The sequence below is a fragment of the Eurosta solidaginis genome, chromosome 4, assembly GCF_040869045.1.
Source record: "Eurosta solidaginis isolate ZX-2024a chromosome 4, ASM4086904v1, whole genome shotgun sequence".
Lineage (NCBI taxonomy): Eukaryota > Metazoa > Arthropoda > Insecta > Diptera > Tephritidae > Eurosta > Eurosta solidaginis.
Window position 1 is genome coordinate 121485855 of NC_090322.1, and position 20651 is coordinate 121506505.

At 37.7% G+C, this 20651-nt stretch overlaps 1 protein-coding gene across 7 annotated transcripts in view; it reads right to left on the minus strand.

Annotated features, from left to right (window-relative positions):
- The window catches only part of CoRest (REST corepressor), a 49177-nt gene extending 36200 nt beyond the window's left edge, over positions 1 to 12977 (minus strand). For 2 of the 7 annotated variants that reach the window (XR_010952875.1, XM_067782692.1), the window contains exons 1-6: positions 12528 to 12736; positions 11850 to 12136; positions 11742 to 11789; positions 11539 to 11673; positions 3948 to 4162; positions 3720 to 3887 (exon numbers count right to left, since the gene is read on the minus strand). Coding sequence is in view for 6 of the 7 variants with exons in the window: in XM_067782692.1 (XP_067638793.1) it covers positions 3720 to 3887; positions 3948 to 4162; positions 11539 to 11673; positions 11742 to 11789; positions 11850 to 12024 (741 nt within the window). In the remaining variant the exon portion in view is untranslated. Of the gene's footprint in view, positions 1 to 764; positions 3888 to 3947; positions 4163 to 11538; positions 11674 to 11741; positions 11790 to 11849; positions 12137 to 12489; positions 12737 to 12812 lie in introns of those variants that run through there. The other 5 variants (XM_067782696.1, XM_067782693.1, XM_067782694.1 and 2 more) reach the window with 5 other exon arrangements.
- Between the last annotated feature and the right edge of the window lie 7674 nt (positions 12978 to 20651).

A 20651-nucleotide genomic window follows, 5' to 3' on the forward strand; every position in this document is an offset into this window, starting at 1 on the left:
ATATGTCAGTACAATGTTATGCAATGGAATGATATTAGACGATAGATAGATAGATGTAAGTAAACGGAAAGAAATTGTGATGTCATCAAATAAAGCCATATATATGTATGTTTGCACATAAACTTCATATTTTGAACGAATAGCGCTATAATATTTTTATATAATACATACATACATTTGTACATATGAACTAATGCCAGTTTAATTGTTAAGAGGCAAATTTTGAAAAACAGGATCATCAATTAAAGTGAATTTAACTTTCATTCGCAATGACGTGGTTCCGAAATAGCAAATATTGAAGATTAAAGTATTTAGCAATAAATTCCAAACAAAAATACTTAAAGTTTTTCTTTAACTTGGCACTTTTCCGTAAAAAGATGAAATTTGCAATTCATGTTTATCTTTTAATTTTAATTATTTTTGCGTTAAGCCGGAATAAAATAAAATAAAACAAATAATAAAAAAGACCATCCCAAAATGCAAATACATATATACCATTAACTACAATCGAATTATTGTAGAAATCTCGCACGAGCCTTGAATGTCTGTTGGAAATATTATATGCATTATAAACCTCGAAATAATACCATAGTTTGTTTCTGTTTATTTCAAATTATTTGTCTTAAATATTTGCCGTGTCGGTAAGTTGACGAATTATACTTAGTATTTCATTACCTTAATAATTCAAGTAAGGAAACATTTAATTATGCAAATGTACATACGAACGATTTAAAACAAAATCGGAAATGAAAGAAACACATGAATTTTGTTTAATCTTCTCGCAGACAATAAATGGTTTATTGTTAATTATTTATATACTATATATACGTAAGCTACCATTTACTGTTATAAGATCTATAAACAGTATTTAATTATGAATACCTTAAATTACTAAATTTAACTAACAATAAATACATACAGTTAGGCATAATGTTTGCTGAGTTCTACATTTATGTGAGTGATGAATGCGAATCTTCGAACATGTGTTGCGCTATTGTAAAACGTATATTTATGACAAAGGTCGCGAGTTCGAAAATGTAGTATACGTAACTTCAGATCTTATTCCCAAATTATAATTAATGGAAATGTCTGGTTTGAGCAAAAAAGCATTATAGAGCGTTGTTCTACTCCAGTAATGCGCATACTGCATTTCCTATCACTCTCATTTCGCACCACCTAGATCGAAACAGCGATCAACTCAAATACTCGCAATGTTCAGCAAACGCGATAAACTGACTGCCTCCTCCAAATGCGCCAATGCGATTTTTATTTGTTTTAAAGTATTTTCTCGTTTATTAGCGAAGGAATTAGTACATCAAGTATACAGCTCGGTAGGTATTGGATTGGGAAACCCGAATGTACTCTTTCCTAGTTTCTTCATCTCGCGCAACCTGGCATTATCACCGACAAAATCCACGGCCATTCTGTTTACGACGTGGAAAGAACAGATGACGCAAATATTAGACGTTCACGTCGATGGTGTCACGCTACCGACTATCAGTCACCAAAAGATGCCCTAGCGGGTTAGGGGATCAGAATATACCCGCGGTAGGTATGCCTGTCGTAAGAGGCGACTAAAATACCAAATTCAAGGGGTTGTGTAACGCAACCCTTCAGGTTGCCAGCGCAATATATAGCTTCTCCGAACCCAATTGTCAACCTCACCTATCCGCGGCGAATCCTGTTTCACTAACAGACGAGGCTCTGGCGACCACAAGCTCCTCATGGAACTTGGGGGTGGGGAGGGGGAATGGCCTGAAGGTTTAATGTGGCCACATAAATCGTTCCCGAGATGGTCGGGCTAGCACCTTAATGGTGCTGTGGTACCGGAGCGTGCCGGATCTTTATCCGGCAAAGGACCATCACATCGATAACACTCCCCAAACTTTGAAATCCTGATTCTGTAAAACAAAACTGTGAACAGAAAAACTCACTGATAAAAACTTCGTGAGTTTTCTTGGCAGCCAGTGTACACTATTCTGACATTCCAAACTCATACGCACTGTTGCACAATGACTTTTTTGTTTTCATGGCGTTTGGTGAATATTTTCCCACTGACATAAGACTTTTACGTTCAGCGCTCATTCAGCAAAACAATGTACACAATAATTTACAGAATCGCATGAAAATTTAGAGTGTAAATTGTGTGTGCAAATGAGTTTTCAATGAGTGTACATTTTTCAGTTTTTCACAGTTACGGAATTGACCCCCTGGTCTTAAAAACACATACTAGAAAGGCCGCAGGCCAGTCAAAATGCTGCAATCAGAGCTGCCACGGAATGTCTCCTTATGCCTCCCGAACACCACCAACATAGTGAGGCCGAAGAGCTCAACATTAAAGAGCAAAACGAAATGCTGGGCAGGCAGTTTCTGCTAGTGTCACAAAGCAGGACATCCTAGCAAACAACTGCTTGATCTAGCCCCACTTCCACGGGGGTTAAGGCAACATCTCCATAAGCACTATGACGAGATCCGACACCTGCCAAAACAACCATTTGATCCAGGCAAGCATTCAACATTCTATTCTTGTAGAAGAAGAAAGGAGACACGAGTCACCCTGGCCAAGTTGGTAACACGTTAAACTCTTACTTGTTCAGAATCAACCCCGACAAACCTCGAGGTGTCCCCACATGACACCAACCATCTTTTCAATTGTAATGTGGAACCTACGCCTCTAACACCAATCTCCCTATGGACCGCCAGTTTCCTTGGACTCCCGTTAGAGGACTTTGATGACAATTTGTCAGTGTTATCACAACAACCACAACTTTGAAATGGAGGATTTTTGATCAGTTCCCTATTGATCTAGGTGTGCGATATATGGTGACTTTTTAGTCACTCAAATTTGAATTCGTCTAACAAGTTAATATTATACATTCATACATATGGTATATATTATATTTGTAACTATTGGTCTAAGCATCATCGATTTTACAATATCGTCCGCTTAGAGTGTAAACATCAGGGCAGGCAAAAAACTGTTTAAAAATTTGTTTAATAATAATTTGGGAAAAATTTAAACAACGTGGCATCAGGACAGACAAGGCGACACCTGTTTTGATTATACCTTGTAAATATCTTCAAAGCCTTTTCTCCTTCTTTTTTAATTAAAATCATAGGAAATTAACTCATATTAACCAAGCTTCTTGGTTAACAGCAACATTATATTTATTATTTTCTCCCCGCTCTCCTAACTGCAAAGTAATTTCAGACTAAATTGAGATTTAGCAGTTAACACTCCAAACCGACGATACAATAAACAAAAACAGTATTTATGGTACGGATGTGTGATGATTTGTAAAATTGGATTTTGAAAAAAAAAATTTAACATCATACTTTTATGTATATACATATGTAGGTGCTACGAGCGCCCTTGAATCAATGTGTCTGTGTATGTGTGTGTGTGTGTGTGACATTGACTTATAATTGTCTCTCATTTTTAATATCTTCATAATAACTTATACTTTACGGTGATCATATAAATACAATTACAATTAAAAGTTATGAGTAAAATTATTGTTAAAAGAAAAAAACCTCTTATTTAAAAAAATACAACTAACATTTGTGCTGAATATTATGAATAATTTTTCTCAATATGAAATTGTAGTTAAATATAGTAATTTGCATTTATTTTTAAACCACTGTAAAACTAGAGAAACCAATTTCAATTTGTAGTCGACTCGTACCTAATGTATAATTTTTTTCTAACTAATAATTACCTTGTCGTCTGTATCAGATTCTTCATTGCTGCCATTTTCACTGCCATTATCAGAACCTTCTTTACTCGCTTTTGCCTTTTCCTGCCGATCCATTACACTTTGCCTATGGCGGGTCTTTTTCCATGAATAATAGTATTTTACTAAGCTGGCAATTGATTTGTCAGGCAACTGGTAGATTAGGAATTTAAAAATGTATCGATATAGACTGTAGGATTTAAGAAATCTTACCATTTGTCTAATACGATGAAAGCTTTTGCCATGAAACTGAAATGCTTGTTCGAATAACACTTTATCCTCCACAGTCCATTCATCGGGGAAGGGTGTAAAATTTGCCAAATCCAAGACAGCACGTTCTAGGTCATGTTTGTGCCAAAACAACATGCCTAACGCCTGCTCGCCGTTATATCCGTATTTTTCTTTGGCAACTGATATATATTCTTCAACTAAAACATAAATGATTTTATTTTTTTTTTATTTTATAAATAGTTACATACATATAAGTATGTATAGGGGTTTGTCAAAAAAGATGTCTTATAATAAGAATGCGTTTCTATTGCTGTTTTAGTCAACAATGCGACATCTCTACCATCGACCAGATTACCACGCTTCCCACGGCAGCTGGTTTTATGTACCGAAGCGACTTGGGCTTTTCCAGAAAAAGAGCTTGCAATTTCAGGTTAACCCCATTCAATTTGTTGTGTCCCTCCCAAAGAGTGTCTATGAGGATGATCAGATCCTTGCAGTGGGACTTCTCTTTACTCTCTTCCCCAGAAAGGCGTTGAATATAGCACCGGCTGAGTGTACCGGAAAGTCAGGTGCGAAAGATTGTTGCATCGAACGGGCTAGATCCCAACACTTGTCGACCCCATCATTTCTTCAAAACCTCTGTCCTACCTTGCAGTTCCTGCTCAGGGTGTCCCGTAGTCTGCGCCTTAGCGCCCCACTACCGTCTAGCAGCACCGCTGCTTAGCAAGCCACAAGTACCCGCTGCTACTCACGTCCTCCGCCACCTCCAACTCACACGACCGCTGCAACCCATCACCATCACTACGCTATCTCTAGTATGGACAGATGCAATGCCGAGAACCAGCCCATCCTGCCCCTCTTTCCGGCACCAATACACGAGTAGGTCAGGGAAACAGGCTACTGGTCCCTACTCACCCTGTGCACTCTTTGCCAGAACAGGATATATACGTTTACGATGTCATTTTCATAGATGTTCTCGGCTCAGCGAGGGTAATCCCCCGACGTGTGCGTTTTCCGTACCATGCTTCCTGTCCCAGGCCTCAACAGCACGTGGAACATAGCCTCATATAACCTGGGCGCAATCACCCGCCTATTACCCCAGAGTGACTACATCTTACTCATTGTACTTCAGAATACTGCAGCTAAACTGCAATGGGTTAACTGGGAGGATTTCGTAGATAGTCGACTTCAGGAAGCGGCGCAGCATCCTCAAAGCTGCCATCGAAGAGACTAAGCCCCTCTTCTTTGCAGACCTGCACTTGCTTCAACATCCATAGAAAAGATCACTCTGTGTTCATTAGAAGCAATTTAGTGTTCCCCTCAGCGGGTTAGGTGGTCAGAATATACCCGCGGTAGGTATGCCTGTCGTAAGAGGCGACTAAAATACCAGATTCAAGGGGCTGTGTAGCGCAACCCTTCAGGTTGCCAGCGCATTATATAGCTTATCCAAACCCAATTGTCAACCCCACCTGTCCGCGGCGAGTCCTGTTTCACTAACAGACGGGTTAGGGGGTCAGAATATACCCGCGGTAGGTATGCCTGTCGTAAGAGGCGACTAAAATACCAGATTCAAGGGTCTGTGTAGCGCAACCCTTCAGGTTGCCAGCGCAATATTTAGCTTATCCAAACCCAATTGTCAACCTCACCTGTCCGCGGCGAGTCCTGTTTCACTAACAGACGAGGCTCTGGCGACCCCAAGCTCCTCATGGAACTTGGGGTGTTTTCCTTTGTTTTTAAATAATTTAAGTTTTTTTTTTTTTTTTTCAAACGAAAAAATATCGTTTTGCTGATATCAATAAACAATATCTGAGAATTGTCGTTTTCGAGTTTGAGTATTTTTTTCCATAAAAGATTTGCTCAAAAAAAGCTCTTCGAAAAATCAAAGAAAATCTATATTTTTTGAATTTCGATTTTGAAATTAACGAAACACAACTTTTTGATATTAATAAATATTAAAAAAATTTATTTATTTTGTTGTGCAGGTCTGGAGCCTTGTTCTGTTACTCGTTTCGAAAGCTTTCGAGCTGAATACATTTATTTTTTTAAATCCATGAACATATAATTACATAATAAGGTCCATGGCATGATGCAATAAACCAGACAGGGTGAAATCATTAATAAAAAACGAAGTCGCATTTGACAATACTCGCCCTCATACATTTAAGTGTTGCTTCTTGACTTACTTGCATCATTAATTTTTTCAGTATCATAAAATACTACATTAATGCCTTTGTGAAAGATGAATTCGGGATTGGCGGTACACGGTCCCAAGACCCAAAATTCATATACGTAAACGAAGCCTTAAGGTAGGCTCATTGGGCAGAAAAAGGTGGCTGGTGGCTATGGCTGACCCTGGAAACGTTTAGATAAACATGAAATATCCGTATGATAAAACCCGAAAGACATGGTTACGATTTTTTCTATCTATCCACCTGTCTCTGCTCTTGCTAACCCTTTTATTCCTCTATTATTTCTTCTCCCCTCTGCATTTTCTAGTTTACCTTAATCAGTCCATTCAACTTCCCGATTTAATTAATTTATTATTACGGCTGTTTAGGCCTAAAACTTAAACTACTAAATACAATTCATTATTACAATCACTTAGTTCTATTGAATATGCTGTCGGAATGCCATGTGATTCCGATCAGCATATTTATTAGCGTGACAAACGGACGATTCTGGGAGCCACTCTTTTAAAGGAGGTTGGAACGGACGCGTTTCCAATCCTCCAGTGCTCTCAGCATAAGGCAACAAAATTTGGAACCTATATTTATACCTTTCATGAACATGAAATGGTATATTAACTTTAGTCCGATGTTTGTAACGCTGAGAAATATAGAAGATAGACTCACCATTAAGTATACCGAATTGATCAGGGCGACGAACTGAGTTTCCCCCAGCGGGTTAGGGGGTCAGAATATACCCGCGGTAGGTATGCCTGTCGTAAGAGGCGACTAAAATACCATATTCAAGGGACTGTGTAGCGCAACCCTTCAGGTTGCTAGCGCAATATATAGCTTCTCCAAACCCAATTGTCAACCTCACCTATCCGCGGCGAATCCTGTTTCATTAACAGACGAGGCTCTGGCGACCCCAAGCTTCTCATGGAACTTGGGGGTGGGGAGGGAGGGATGGCCTGAAGGTTTAATGTGGCCATATAAATCGTTCCCGAGATGGTCGGGCTAGCACCTTATTGGTGTTGTGTTACCGTAGCGTACCGGATTTGTATCCAGCAAAGGACGACCATCACATCGATAACACTCCCCAAAGCCTTCGGGGAGTAACCTTATCGCTACAACAACAACAACAACACGAACTGAATTGATATAGCCATGTCCGTCTGTCCGTCCGTCCGTCTGTCTATTTGAACGCAAACTAGTCCCTCAAATTTTGAGATATCTCAATGAAATTTGGCACAAGGATGTATTATTGTATTATATTAGACATTTGTCGGATCCGGTAGGATCGGACCACTATAACATATATCTCCCATACAACCGATCGTTCAGATAAGACGATTTTGGTCACTCCTGCCGCAATTTAGAAAGTATAAACGTGAAAATCGGTGATATATATTCTAATATATCATAGAAGATATCCTGAAAAAATCACTTTGATCGGAGCTATATATAGTTATATCCCATAAAACCTATCGTTCAGATAGAAAGATTTTTGGCCATTTTTCCCTTAATTTAGAAAGTATAAACGTGAAACTCGGTGATATATATTTTAATATATCATAGAAGATTTTCTGAAAAAATTACTTTGATCGGAGCTATATATAGTATGTATCCCATACAACCGATCGTTCAGATAGAATGATTTTTGGCCATTTCTCCCTTAATTTCCAATATAAAAACGTTAAACTTGGTGACATTTATTCTAATATATCATAGATTTCATGAAAAAATCATTTCGATCGGAGCTATATATAATATATATCCCATACAACCGATCGTTCAGATAGAAAGATTTTTAGCCATTTCTTCCTTAATTTCCAATATAAAAACGTTAACCTTGGTGATATTTATTCTAATATATCATAGAAGATTTCCTGAAAAAATCACTTTGATCGGAGCTATATGTATATAGTATATACCTATCCCATACAACCGATCGTTCAGATAGAAAGATTTTTGGCCATTTCTCCCTTAGTTTCCAATATAAAAACGTGAAACTTGGTGATATATATTCTAATATATCATAGAAAATTTCCTGTAAAAATCATTTCGATCGGAGCTATATACAATATATATCCCATACAACCGATCGTTCAGATAAGGGGTTTTTTTGCCATTTTTTATTTTATATGTATCTTAAAAATCGTTTAGGTATGTACATCTGTTCACTATATATTTCTTATCTTATACATCCGATTATTTGGAGATTACGAACGGGATAAAATTATTGTTCAGCCCCATTCATGAAAGGTATCACAGCCGAAGACAATCCCGTCCTTGTTTTCATTTAAATTGGTATTTTAAGCTGCCGGAATGCCGATTTGTATACTTCCGTACATTTTCCGGCTTTTCCTCTTACTCTTCCTGCTCTGGCTTTTATCCAAGCCTAGCACTCACTATTATTCTTAATATTATTTTTATTCAATTTTGAGTTTTGTTAATAGCCTTATAAGTGTATTTTAACTTCTTGGTTGAGCTCAAGGCCGCAAAGATAAATAAAACACTATATATTTTGTGGTATTATATTTTATATAATTGGTCAATATTTCGGTTTCAATCTGAAACCATCGACCAGTCGATCAAGTACATTCATTTGTTCCTGAGAATGTTGTCAGATTGAAACCGAAATATCGACCAATTATATAATTTTTAATACCACAAATAATATGGTGTTTTATTTATATTTGCGGCCTTGAGCTCAATAATTAACCAAAAAAAAATATTTTTATTCTTAAGCTTCCTGCCAACTTCTTTTAACTACTTTGTCTAAAGCTCATTACCCTTATTCTGACTTTTACTCTCATTCTCCATCTTCTTCTTGTTCTTTTGATTTTCCGATTTCCCTTCAACTACCACTACTTTCCCTTCCCATTTCCTCGGTTTTTTTTTTCTCTTTTCTTTCATGTCCCCGTTTCTAATGTGGAGATCTATCGAGTTTGGCTTTTCTTCGCACATTGGGCACATTACTGAGGTAGTAAAAAGTAGCAAAATAGCACCAAAAATTTTACCTCCCAAATACTTTACAATTCCTGACCGGATTATGAGCGCCGTCAATTTTTTTGTTTGTTGAACAAATGCCTTCAGCTGTATGGTTTTATTGCGTCATCGGCAAAAGGTATAAGTATTCTAAGTAAAATCACTGTTTAACGTAGTCATCTTAGTCATCTTAACCGTGACACTTTAGCGGGAATGATGACATTTCATGCTACCAGAGGGAATATCAACACATTATAAATTGATGTGCGTGGTTACGTATGTTTTAACCTCTTCATTTAGTTAGTTTAGGTTAGATTGAACTGGTCGGTCAATAAAGACCTCACAGACTGAATGTGTCAATAGTGTTACCGGAACGTGTTTGACGAACAAACGGAGGAACACCAATCAGGTGTCAGGACTTATATTATAGAATAACTACGTCTTCTTGGCCAATACTAGAAGTTTTCTACAACCTTGCTTAATTTTTTCCTCGAGATCTGCTAACTCTGCCGCCCCTAATAACTGCAGCATTTACCTGTCGAGCCCAGGACTCGAACACATAACGTGATCAACCGTTTCTTCCTGCAGCTCGAACTTCCTACACCTGCTGTTACTTATATTTCCTAACTTATAAGCATGTGACGCCAGAAGGCAGTGTCCAGTTAGTATGCCCATCGTAAGACTTAAGCTTTCTCTCTTCAGAGACATGAGCCACTTTGTGAGTCTAATATCGTAGGTTTTGCACATTTATTTTTAAATCAGTTGTCGGGATGGACTGTGATGCCGAGCAACAGGAATTGATTATTAGTGCTGTCGGAATGGACGTGATTTCGAGCAGCTGATGTATATTTGACCCACAACAAGTAGGGCTGCGATGTGTGGGAGGTTGGAAAGGACGTGATTCCGAGCCACCCGCCCAACGTTACTGGAGCTGATGATAAGACGTGATTTCGGGCAGCTGATGTACATTTGAACCACAACAAGTAGGGCTGCGAAGTGTGGGAGGTTGGAAAGGACGTGATTCCAAGCAACCCGCCCAAAGTTACTGGAGCTGGTGATAAGAGTGGGAGGTTGGAAAGGACGTGATTCCAAGCCACCCGCACAAAGTTACTGGAGCTAGTGATAAGAGTGCGATCACTGCGTATTTAAGGTAGTCAGCAGATATTTTTTTTAATTACGGGGAGTGAGTCACACGTATCGATGTTTTTGCAGTGCTTATTGAAGTCAGTACACAGACAACGAAGAGGTTCGTGTATTTCAAAATTCGATCTGCATGCGCTTATATGAAGCGGTTGAAAATGTCTTGATGGTCTTAGAAATTTTGCAGCCCCTCGCTTTTGTCCACGCCTTTCCTGCTTGAGGGGTCATATGCAAATCCTGTCTCCTTTTGATTTTTTCCACACGGATTGGAACGACGATCGTCGACTCCTCCAGCGGGTTAGGGGATCAGAATATACCCGCGTTATATATGCCTGTCGTAAGAGCCGACTAAAATACCAGATTCAAGGGGCTGTGTAGCCCAACCCTTCAGGTTGCCAGGGCAATATATAGCTTCTCCAAACCCAATTGTCAACCTCACCTATCCGCGGTGAATCCTGTTTCACTAACAGATGAGACTCTGGCGACCCCAAGCTCCTCATGGAACTTGGGGGTGGGGAGGGAGGGAATGGCCTGAAGGTTTAATGTGGCCACATAAATCGTTCCCGCGATGGTCGGGCTAGCACCTTAATGGTGCTATGGTACCGGAGCGTACCGGATCTGTATCCGGCAAAGTCTTCGGGGAGCAACCCTATCGAGTGTTGCACCTTATTCGTTACCTTCTATCCCTTTATGATCAGGAACACAGTATCGCTAAGGATCAGACTACGGGACGGCCTTGGGCGTGAACCGCAAGGAGCCAACTGTGCCATACTCCCTTACACGTGACACACTGACAAAGAGTGTGACCGTTCTAAAAAGATTATTTTCCGGCAAACGCAGCAAAATCATTTCTCTGGACCGGGATCAGGTACAGATCCCAGATTGAATACGATATCTTCCTGGAGCAGGAGAATATGCCGCAGTCATGCTGCAAGGATTTGCTGGGAGGATGACAAATTGTGGGAGGGACGCAACAAATTAAATGGGGCTTCACTGAAATAACAGCGCCGCTAGAAGGGTCTCTTTGAGCGCCTAGCCTAGAGAGTTACAAACATACAAGTGAAACTAATATAAGCGTGTTAATGATCAAAATTTCCAAGGTGTATATATCGAACGATTCTTCAAAAAATCGATAATTCCTTAAAAGATGGATTAATTCGATTACTAATCGAGTCGAAATCGCTCTCCACAAGAGAGCCCTACTACCTAAACCGATCACTTATGCTACCCTGAGATATGTAGATTAACTTGTCATTAATATGTTATATATTACTTACGTTTAGCATCTGGTATTTCTCTGGTAGGCGACCAAACTAAAAGCGCTCGATCATTCAAGCCTTCTGGTTTACGTTCAGTTTCAGGTATCAAAGGTGGACAAACAGCTTGGTAGTCACGACCAACACGAATTTTTTCTAAAAAAGATACAAGTTTTTTAAAATAATTTTGGTCTATACCTTGCATTTTAAACATTGCAACTAACCCTCATATTCGCTTTGTTTAGTTTTTGATTTTCCATTGCGCTTTATTGCTATAAAATATATAAAGTATTTATTAGTGGGAGAACGCAGCTGGTGTATTTAGTACTCACAATTATCATCATCAGAACTAGTTTCCGGAGTACCAGCACCACCACCGCAACCAATGTTAGAGTTTCCACCTATTATAGTGCTTCCAGTAACGCTACCACCATGGCCATTCGGACTTGGTCCCCGAGATCGTCTCCCATTTCGCACTAGTTCTGAATTTCTCTCGGCGAGGACCATTTTGTCTCGAATAAGTTTAACGCGATTTTGTTTCTCCAGTTTTAAGCTGTTCCAGCTAAAGCTGTGCAGTTGTAAAATATAAAAGGCAGTCTCCCGTGTTAATAACTTAAATCTGTTCAAAGAAAGTAAAAAAAAAGGATATAAAATCCAATTTTATGAATTAGTACACTCAAATCCGCAAATTAAACTAAACTGAGAAGTCTGAGCACAGCAAAAAAAAATAACAAGCGATGCGACAAAATATGAAGACCATTCAGCTATTTGGCCCAGTGTCAGCTTTTGCACTACGCACAGCTTACTTCGTAAACGACCGTAGATCTCAAATTTAACAAAATGTGTTAAATGTAAAACCAGCACCCAGTTTTCTAGGTGAGATGCTTCTTACAAAATTAAAAACATTAATAGTTTAAAGGCAGATACACATTAAAGCTCAATTTCTTTTAAAAACCATAAAAGTGACTTTACCTTCAAAATAACTTTAATATCACACAGACGTCCCCTACCTTTTTTAGCTGTAGCTATTTTTACAACTTCCTTCATAAATTAACTATCGACTAACATTTGCGATGCGGTATATTTTGTTCACGCGCGCTTCTTATGCATTATTATATTTAATAATAGTAATAAAATGATTCCAAAAAGTGCGAAATCACAGCGATGCAATTCCAACGGCCTCACTTTTTGCCACAATTACGATGAATGGTCAGGTAAAATTATCAGCCACTGCCTGCATTTTTGTAAGCAATTTGCTGAATTCAGAGTTCACTTTTAGAAACAACCATACTTACTGTAACCGCAACAAAATAAACTAATCACGACTTGAACTGGTATAGGAAAATAGCGTGTTGTTTTATATATCAATTAGTATGCAGAGTATTCAAAATACTAAACCAGCATTGAAAATGTATAATTTTATTAATTTACTTGAAAGACATCTTTTGAATTTACGATATACTCACAGGGTACGTTCAATATTAGTCACGAATCTACCTTTCAGCATACAAACGAACATACAGACGTGTTTCTTGAGCTATAACATTTTTTGTACATTACGGCCATAGCACATGCCACCCTAACCAAGAGACTTGGGTCAGAAAAGCTTCGTTGTGGGCTAGGCTTTATCTTGAAATTTTCGAAAACTGTTTACAACGCAAACAATTTTATTTTATTTTTTTTTTATTATTAAGAATTCATGAGCTTAACACCGGCTTGAATAATTGAATATACAATTATACCTATATGACACTACTTTATTTTCGTGCACTTTTTCTTGTATTTTATCTTAAATTTTTTGTCGCACTCCCTCCTAATACGGCTTCAGTACTGGTGTAAGAGTGTAAACTATATTTCAAAAAATTAACGAAATACAAGAAAAATACAACCTAGTTCATTAAAAACAAACGAGCCAGTATGTGTTTCGATAGGTTTTTTTGACATTCGGCCGTTTTTTCTTTATTTTTTTCTGACAAATGGAAATTTTGTTTTTAATTTGAAAATTTGGTGCATAAAAACACAATTAAAAACAACTTTCTTGTGAAAAAAGTGAACCATTAGAGACCGAAATAATTTTCGCGTGTTATTTGCATTGTTTTTATTGTTAAAAATGTTAATGTAAAAATAAAATGTAAAACATAAACAAAAACATGCCAAACCCACTAATTATGGGGGAATAGTGTTCTCGCTTTTTCATAATAGAAAATGTTTTTGTGTTTTGAAGTTCCGATAAAGTTTCGTCAGTTTTTTTTAGCTTGGAATCCAAGCAAAAATAAAGTAGTGTCATATATGCTTTACTGGCCACGTAATCATCATCAGGCAATTTCGTAATGTTATCAAAGGTTTCACCAGGCATGCTTAACCAACGAAACGATATCATTTCGTTACGAAATCAACGTTAATAAACGAAACGAAGTCATTTCGTTTCGTTTTTTAACGTTAAGATCGTCAAATTAACGAAATGATTTCGTTTCGTTTTCTGCCATATCAAAACGAAATCAAATCGTTTATGTTGATTATTAATTTCAAACTATGCTGGCAAAGCTGATTGATGGCGCAGTCATTAAAGTTGAAAGCATTAGCCAAGCTGATTGCAACTTTTCTCATGAATTTTGACAGTACGAACATTTCTCAGAGTATTTTTGACATTACCACCAACGAATTACACAAACAAATTACATAGAGTTTGTGTGTGTATGTGCGCTCGTTGTTGCCACCTTACGGCTTCACCATGGCTATAGCATTGCCAGCACAATTCAAACATAAAGTATCACGTTTTTTTAACGTTTTTAACGTTAACGAAAGCTTTTCGTTTCGGTTAAAAACGAGATACAATTTATCTTGATAATTTCTTTATCGATAATATTTCGAAGTGTTTCAACGGAAACGGTGGAAATTTTTTGATAAACGATTAGCTTAACGTTAAGGTGCATCCCTGGGTTTCACCGAGATTCGAACCGCAAATCACACCATTAGGCTATCCTGCTTGTATTTGTTTCCTCGCTTAATTCAGTTTATCTCATTTCTACACTAACAACACAACTGATTTTTTTATATACATATATAAACAGGACATAGTCCCCACAGATAGGCAAATACAACAAAAAAATAAAATTAAATTATATAATAATAATTACAAAATACAAGGAATGGATTTAAAAAAAGATGATAAGAAATTTTAAGGACTACCTTTATATAAATGGACCAAAAAATAGAAGGTAATTTTTCCTTTAATACAGACATAGTCTTGTTGAATTTTGACTAAAAAACTTTAACAATAGCTCTTGTAAAAGAATTTTGGGATTTAAAACGATTAAGGTGGAGCGCAATCTTTCAATTTAAGCCAAACCATGTACTTGGGATTAACTAATTGATTATTTAAAATTTAAACACGCACTTTACCTTTATAATTTTAAATCCCAAAATTCTTTTACAAGAGCTATTGTTAAAGTTTTTTAGCAAAAATTCAACAAGATTATGTCTGTATTAAAGGAAAAATTTCTATTTTTTGGTCCATTTATATAAAGGTAGTCCTTAAAATTAGTTATCATCTTTTTATTTTCAATTTTTTAGTACTGCCTACAAAAAGGCAATTGCAACTTTGATTAGTAATTTAAGTAATTCCGAAGTGAAGATTCTTATCTTTATTTATTTGTTCAAAATAGCAAGATTTAATAGAATTAGTGGAACTTTCGCTGACAACACTGGCGAAAACAACAGAATTCCACCTCGTTTGTCAGCTACCCTGCAAAAATTGTTGGATTACCCTGCAAAATTTGTTGTATTACGTGTTCCATTTTCTTCATTTTGGAGTACTCTAACAATATTCCTTTGCAATGCGTTTGCCATGGTTCAATTATGTACAGGTTGGCTCATCTCATCAGCTGATTTTATTTATGTCATTACATGGTCGAAGGGATTGTCAAAAGGAGATGGCAAACTCAAAATGAAACCAACACATTGGCAACATTTTACTTACACATACAAAAACTGCTAAGTTTTATGTTTCCATTCCATACCATTCGCACCAACACCAATACACAGATTTTGACAATTTGAACAGACATATTTTGTTGCTTTACAGATGAGCCAACCTGTATATAGTTGAACCATGGCGTTTGCGGACCACCATCAGCCGATTATTGCTCGTTTTTTAACGACCGTGATCACGACACGATGACGATCGAGCAGAGTTGCCAAAAGTAAAATATTGCATACAAATAACTGATAATAAAATTTTACTGTGGCGGCCACCGTGGTGTGATGGTAGCGTGCTCCGCCTATCACACCGTATGCCCTGGGTTCAACTCCCGGGCAAAGCAACATCAAAATTTTAGAAATAAGATTTTTCAATTAGAAGAAATTTTTTCTAAGCGGGGTCGCCCCTCGGCAGTGTCTGGCAAGCGCTCCGATTGTATTTCTGCCATGAAAAGCTCTCAGTGAAAACTCATCTGCCTTGCAGATGCCGTTCGGAGTCGGCATAAAACATGTAGGTCCAGTCCGGCCAATTTGTAGGGAAAAATCAAGAGGAGCACGACGCAAATTGGAAGAGAAGCTCGGCCTTAGATCTCTTCGGAGGTTATCGCGCCTTACATTTATTTTATTTTTTTTAACTCAGATAAAATGCAACCGCGCACTGCTTTTATGTATACATACTATGGTATAGAGAAATATTAGTTTCTTTATTCACGCAAATGCTAAATAACATAAGAATATTTGTAGTATAAAATATAAAAGTTGTATTGCCCTCTTCATTTAGTTTCATTTTCAATTAAATTCACTCTGATAATTCTTTCCGACACAATTCCTCTTTAGTACTTTGGCATATGAGCCTTTGTGGATGCTCCATGGAGTACTACAGTGAAAGTACTTTGGAAAGTACTCTCACGTATGTACTCTATGGAATACTCACAAACAAAGCGAGAGTGGGATCACCTACTCCTCTCCTAGGACATCGCAATGTTAATTGTAGCACATTTTTTGTATGAATACAGATTAGCTTTGGAACACTCCTATACTCCTAAAGGAGTATTCCTTACACTATTTATGGAGTACTCGCGTTTTTGAAGGGTTATCGTACCCGTCTTGCTATATGGGACAGAAGCATGGACCATGACAACAGCAGATGAAGCGGCTTTGGGAGTATTCGAGAGAAAAGTTCTTCGAAAGATTTATGGACCTCTACGCGTTGGCGATGGCGAATACCGAAGAAGATTTAATGATTAGCTGTACGAGCTCTACGCAGACATCAGCATAGTCCAGCGATTTAAAACGCAGCGGCTGCGCTGGCTAGGCCATGTTATGCGAATGAAAGATGATGTTCTGGCCAAGAAAGTGTTTCTATCGGAACCCGCCTATGGAAGCAGAGGTAGAGGGCGGCCCCCACTCCGTTGGGAGGACCAGGTGGAAAACGATTTAAACTCCCTTGGTGTGACCAATTAGATCAAGAACATTCTTAAAGACATCGATGGTGTTACGGTTTTTCTGGACGACATCAAAATAACAGCACCAAACGATACATTGCACATTCAACGTCTAGAAACCGTACACAACATGAGGACAAATTTCAATAAATGTGAGTTCATGGCAGACTCAATCACATATTGCGGTTATAAGATCGATCGTCACGGCATCCACAAAATAAAAGAAAAAATGGAGGCAATACAACAGATGAAAGAGCCAACAAACAAGGATGAGGTACGTTCCTTTATCGGTTTAGTAAATTATTACGGCAGATTTTTTTAAAATTTAAGCACGGTACTGTATCCGCTAAATAACTTACTCAAAGACAAAGTGCCATTCGTTTGGGATGACAAATGCAAATTTTCTTTTAATACGGTCAAACAAAAAATGTCATGTCCAAGTTATTTAGCACATTATGATCCAAAGTTACCTTTAGTACTGGCAACAGACGCAAGCCCGGTAGGAGTTGGGGCGGTTTTAAGTCACATTTACCCAGACGGTACCGAACGACCAATACAATTCGCCTCGCAAACTTTAACAGCTACGCAACAACGTTACAGCCAGTTTGACAAAGAGGCATATGCTATAGTGTACGGCGTAAAGAAATTTTACCAGTACTTCTATGCCAGACACTTCATTCTACAATGTGACAACAAACCAGTTACACAGATTTTTTCACCACAAAAGGGTCTCCCTATGTTATCAGCAACACAGATGCAACATTACGCAATTTGTTTGTCTTCGTTCGACTACGAAATCAAGTACCGAAAATCAGCCCGGGGTTTCTCAGGGGCCCGCGATTTAGAGGTACTAATTCATTTTTTTTTATTCAGGAGAGTCTTTAATTGTTCCATGTGCAAATTTTAAGTCGAATTTCAAAAGCAACGAATATTGATAATGATTTTTTGCCTGGACCTGAGGAGACAATAAAAACATCAAACAAAAATGTGTTTCTCAGGGGGCCCGCGATTTAGAGGTACTAAGACATTTTTTTTTTTTAATTCACGAGAGTCTTTAGTTGTTCTATGTGCAAATTTTAAGCCGAATTTCAAAAGCAACGAATAATGATAATGATTTTTTTGCCTGGGCCTGAGGAGACAATAAAAACATCAAACAAAAATGTATGTTTACATGGATCCGAAATCGTAAGTTTTCGTGGTGACACTGATGAAGGTTCATCTTCAAAAAGTATTCCAAAAATACCACCAACCCTGTATCAAAGTCCAGATTATTTAAACGACTTCGATATCGGTACCGTGAATAATGAGTTTTTGCGATCTGAAGAAGTCAACGAAATAATTCGACGAGGTCATCAAAAACGCCCTGTTATTTTTCCACGTGATTGTCATGACGAGGCATTTCCTACCTCGTTGTTAAACAGACTCTTGCCAAATGGAGAGAAAATGGAGCGTGGCTGGTTAGTGTGGAGTGCCAGTAGCAATGCTTTTTATTGCCTACCATGTCGTCTGTTAAGCACTAATAATTTAAATCAACCTACAATTTTCTGTGCGGATATCCGAAATTCCAGGTATGGAAGAAGCTATACAATAAACCACCATCTCACGAAAATACTAAAGATCACATTAAATGTTATATTCAATGGCGATCTTTACAAAATCTAATTCAAAACGAGGTTACAATTGATACACTTATCAATGAACAGCTAATCCCTGAAACTCAGCAGTGGAAAGAAATTTTATATAGAATTTTGGACACTATTTTATTTTTGGGTGAAAGATGTCTAGCTTTCAAGGCGAAGGTATATATCTTGGTCAACGAAACGATGGACATTTTTTCGGAATCTAAAATCTCATAAGCCATTATGATCCGACACTTAGAGATCAAATCGAAAGCAACAAATTTTACAATTCAAGAACGGTTTTTGGCTTTCGTGAATTGTAACCAGAAAACTGGTCAGAAAATCGCTGATCTAATTTGCCATACTCTATGTAAACATGAAATCCCATTAAAAGATTTTCATGCACAAGGGTACGATAACGGCGCCAATATGAAAGGAGCTTACAACGGAGCACTAAGTCGCATTCTCGACAAAAACTCGAATGCTGATTACTCGCCTTGGGCAACCCACAGTCTGAATTTATGTGGTCTTGATGCTGCAGAATGTTGTACGGCTGCAATTACTTTCTTCGGAGTTGTACACAAATGTTTTACTACTTTCAGCAGCACTCCACAACGATGGGACATCCTCAAAAAAAAATGTACCGAGCTCTCTTCATAGTCTTTCAGCCAAAAGCCAAATTTGACTGCGCAAGCATACGGCGATGTTACCGGCATTCTCAAAACAAGTTAGAATGTATCTTGCGGTCCTCAATTTGGTTCAAAATACTGACTACCATTAATGAAAGAAACGTGGTCCTCCAAGCTAGAGACGCCACCATAGATGTTGAGGTCCGACATCTAGGTGCCTTACTAGCTGATTTGAACTTAATCAGGAACCAATGGGAAACAATTTTAAACGAATGCAAAACAGTTGCTATTCAATTGAACATCTCGCCAAAGTTTCCGAAAATTCGAAAGAAAAAACCCAAAAGACGTTTTGAAGATAATGGAAATGAGATGATTACGGAAGATCCAGAGTCTGATTTTAAAAACAACACATTTTTGGTGTTATGGAATCGCATCTTTTATGGGAGCAGCAAGGAAGGCAGTCGGCATGATCTGGGGGTGCACTGTGGCTAGTCATGTCGGCTGGGTTGGGTTCTTGTCAACCTTGCATTCCTGCGCCATAAGCAGAAAAAAAATCCTATCGTGCCTTTAAAATGGTTAACTGTCAAGAAGCTCAGAACGCATTCAAAACGCTTATAAGTTCAAATTAAAACAACATCCGGCCGAACCGGATGTCACGGACAGACCGTTAGAACATTCCAATTCAAAATTCAAAAAAAAAGAAACTTCAAAAAAAAAATAAGCGCAAAAAAAAATTACCGAACCGCACATGACCGGTTGCTAACGCTGTTAATCCGAAAAAATGAAAACAAAAAGCTGAAAATGAAAACAAAAAAATTAAGAAACAGAAATGGGCCGAATATAACTTGGGGGCGACGCGGGTGTTGTTGCGACGCCCGGTGCATAGCCCACTCTCAAAACCATGGCCACCGACGCACCTAAATTTTCGGTGGCTCCTTACCTGGATTACCTAGTGCCTTCTAAATCAAAAAGACTGCCAGCATTCCCATCTTAGAATACAAATTTTATTCAAAACTCATTATCAAACATTTCAGTGAAAACTTATTCAGTATATACATGGCAATACATGCTATATTGAGGCTTATGAAAAATATTATAAGGGAAACCCTAAGCAAAAGAAAAACTCAAGGGTAGGTGTATTTTCAAATGTGAGAGAATCTGACTTAATTACATATTCTTTTCAACGGTGAGTACAACCCAAAGGTTGATCCAAAGAAAAATTGCTACTCTAAGTTTTTTTTTTTCTTTACGCTAGATTAGTTGGGGTACCGTCCTGTCGCGTAACTGTACTCCCTATTTAAAAGTTTCCTCAACTTCATACCTATTCTACCTTTATTGTATTTTTTTTTTTATTTTATGGTAGTTTATGTTTTCTTTTGAATATTTAGTTTAATTTTACTGTGTTTTCTTTTCTTTTTATTATTATTATTTATAATCTTTATTATTTTATTAAAGTTTATTTT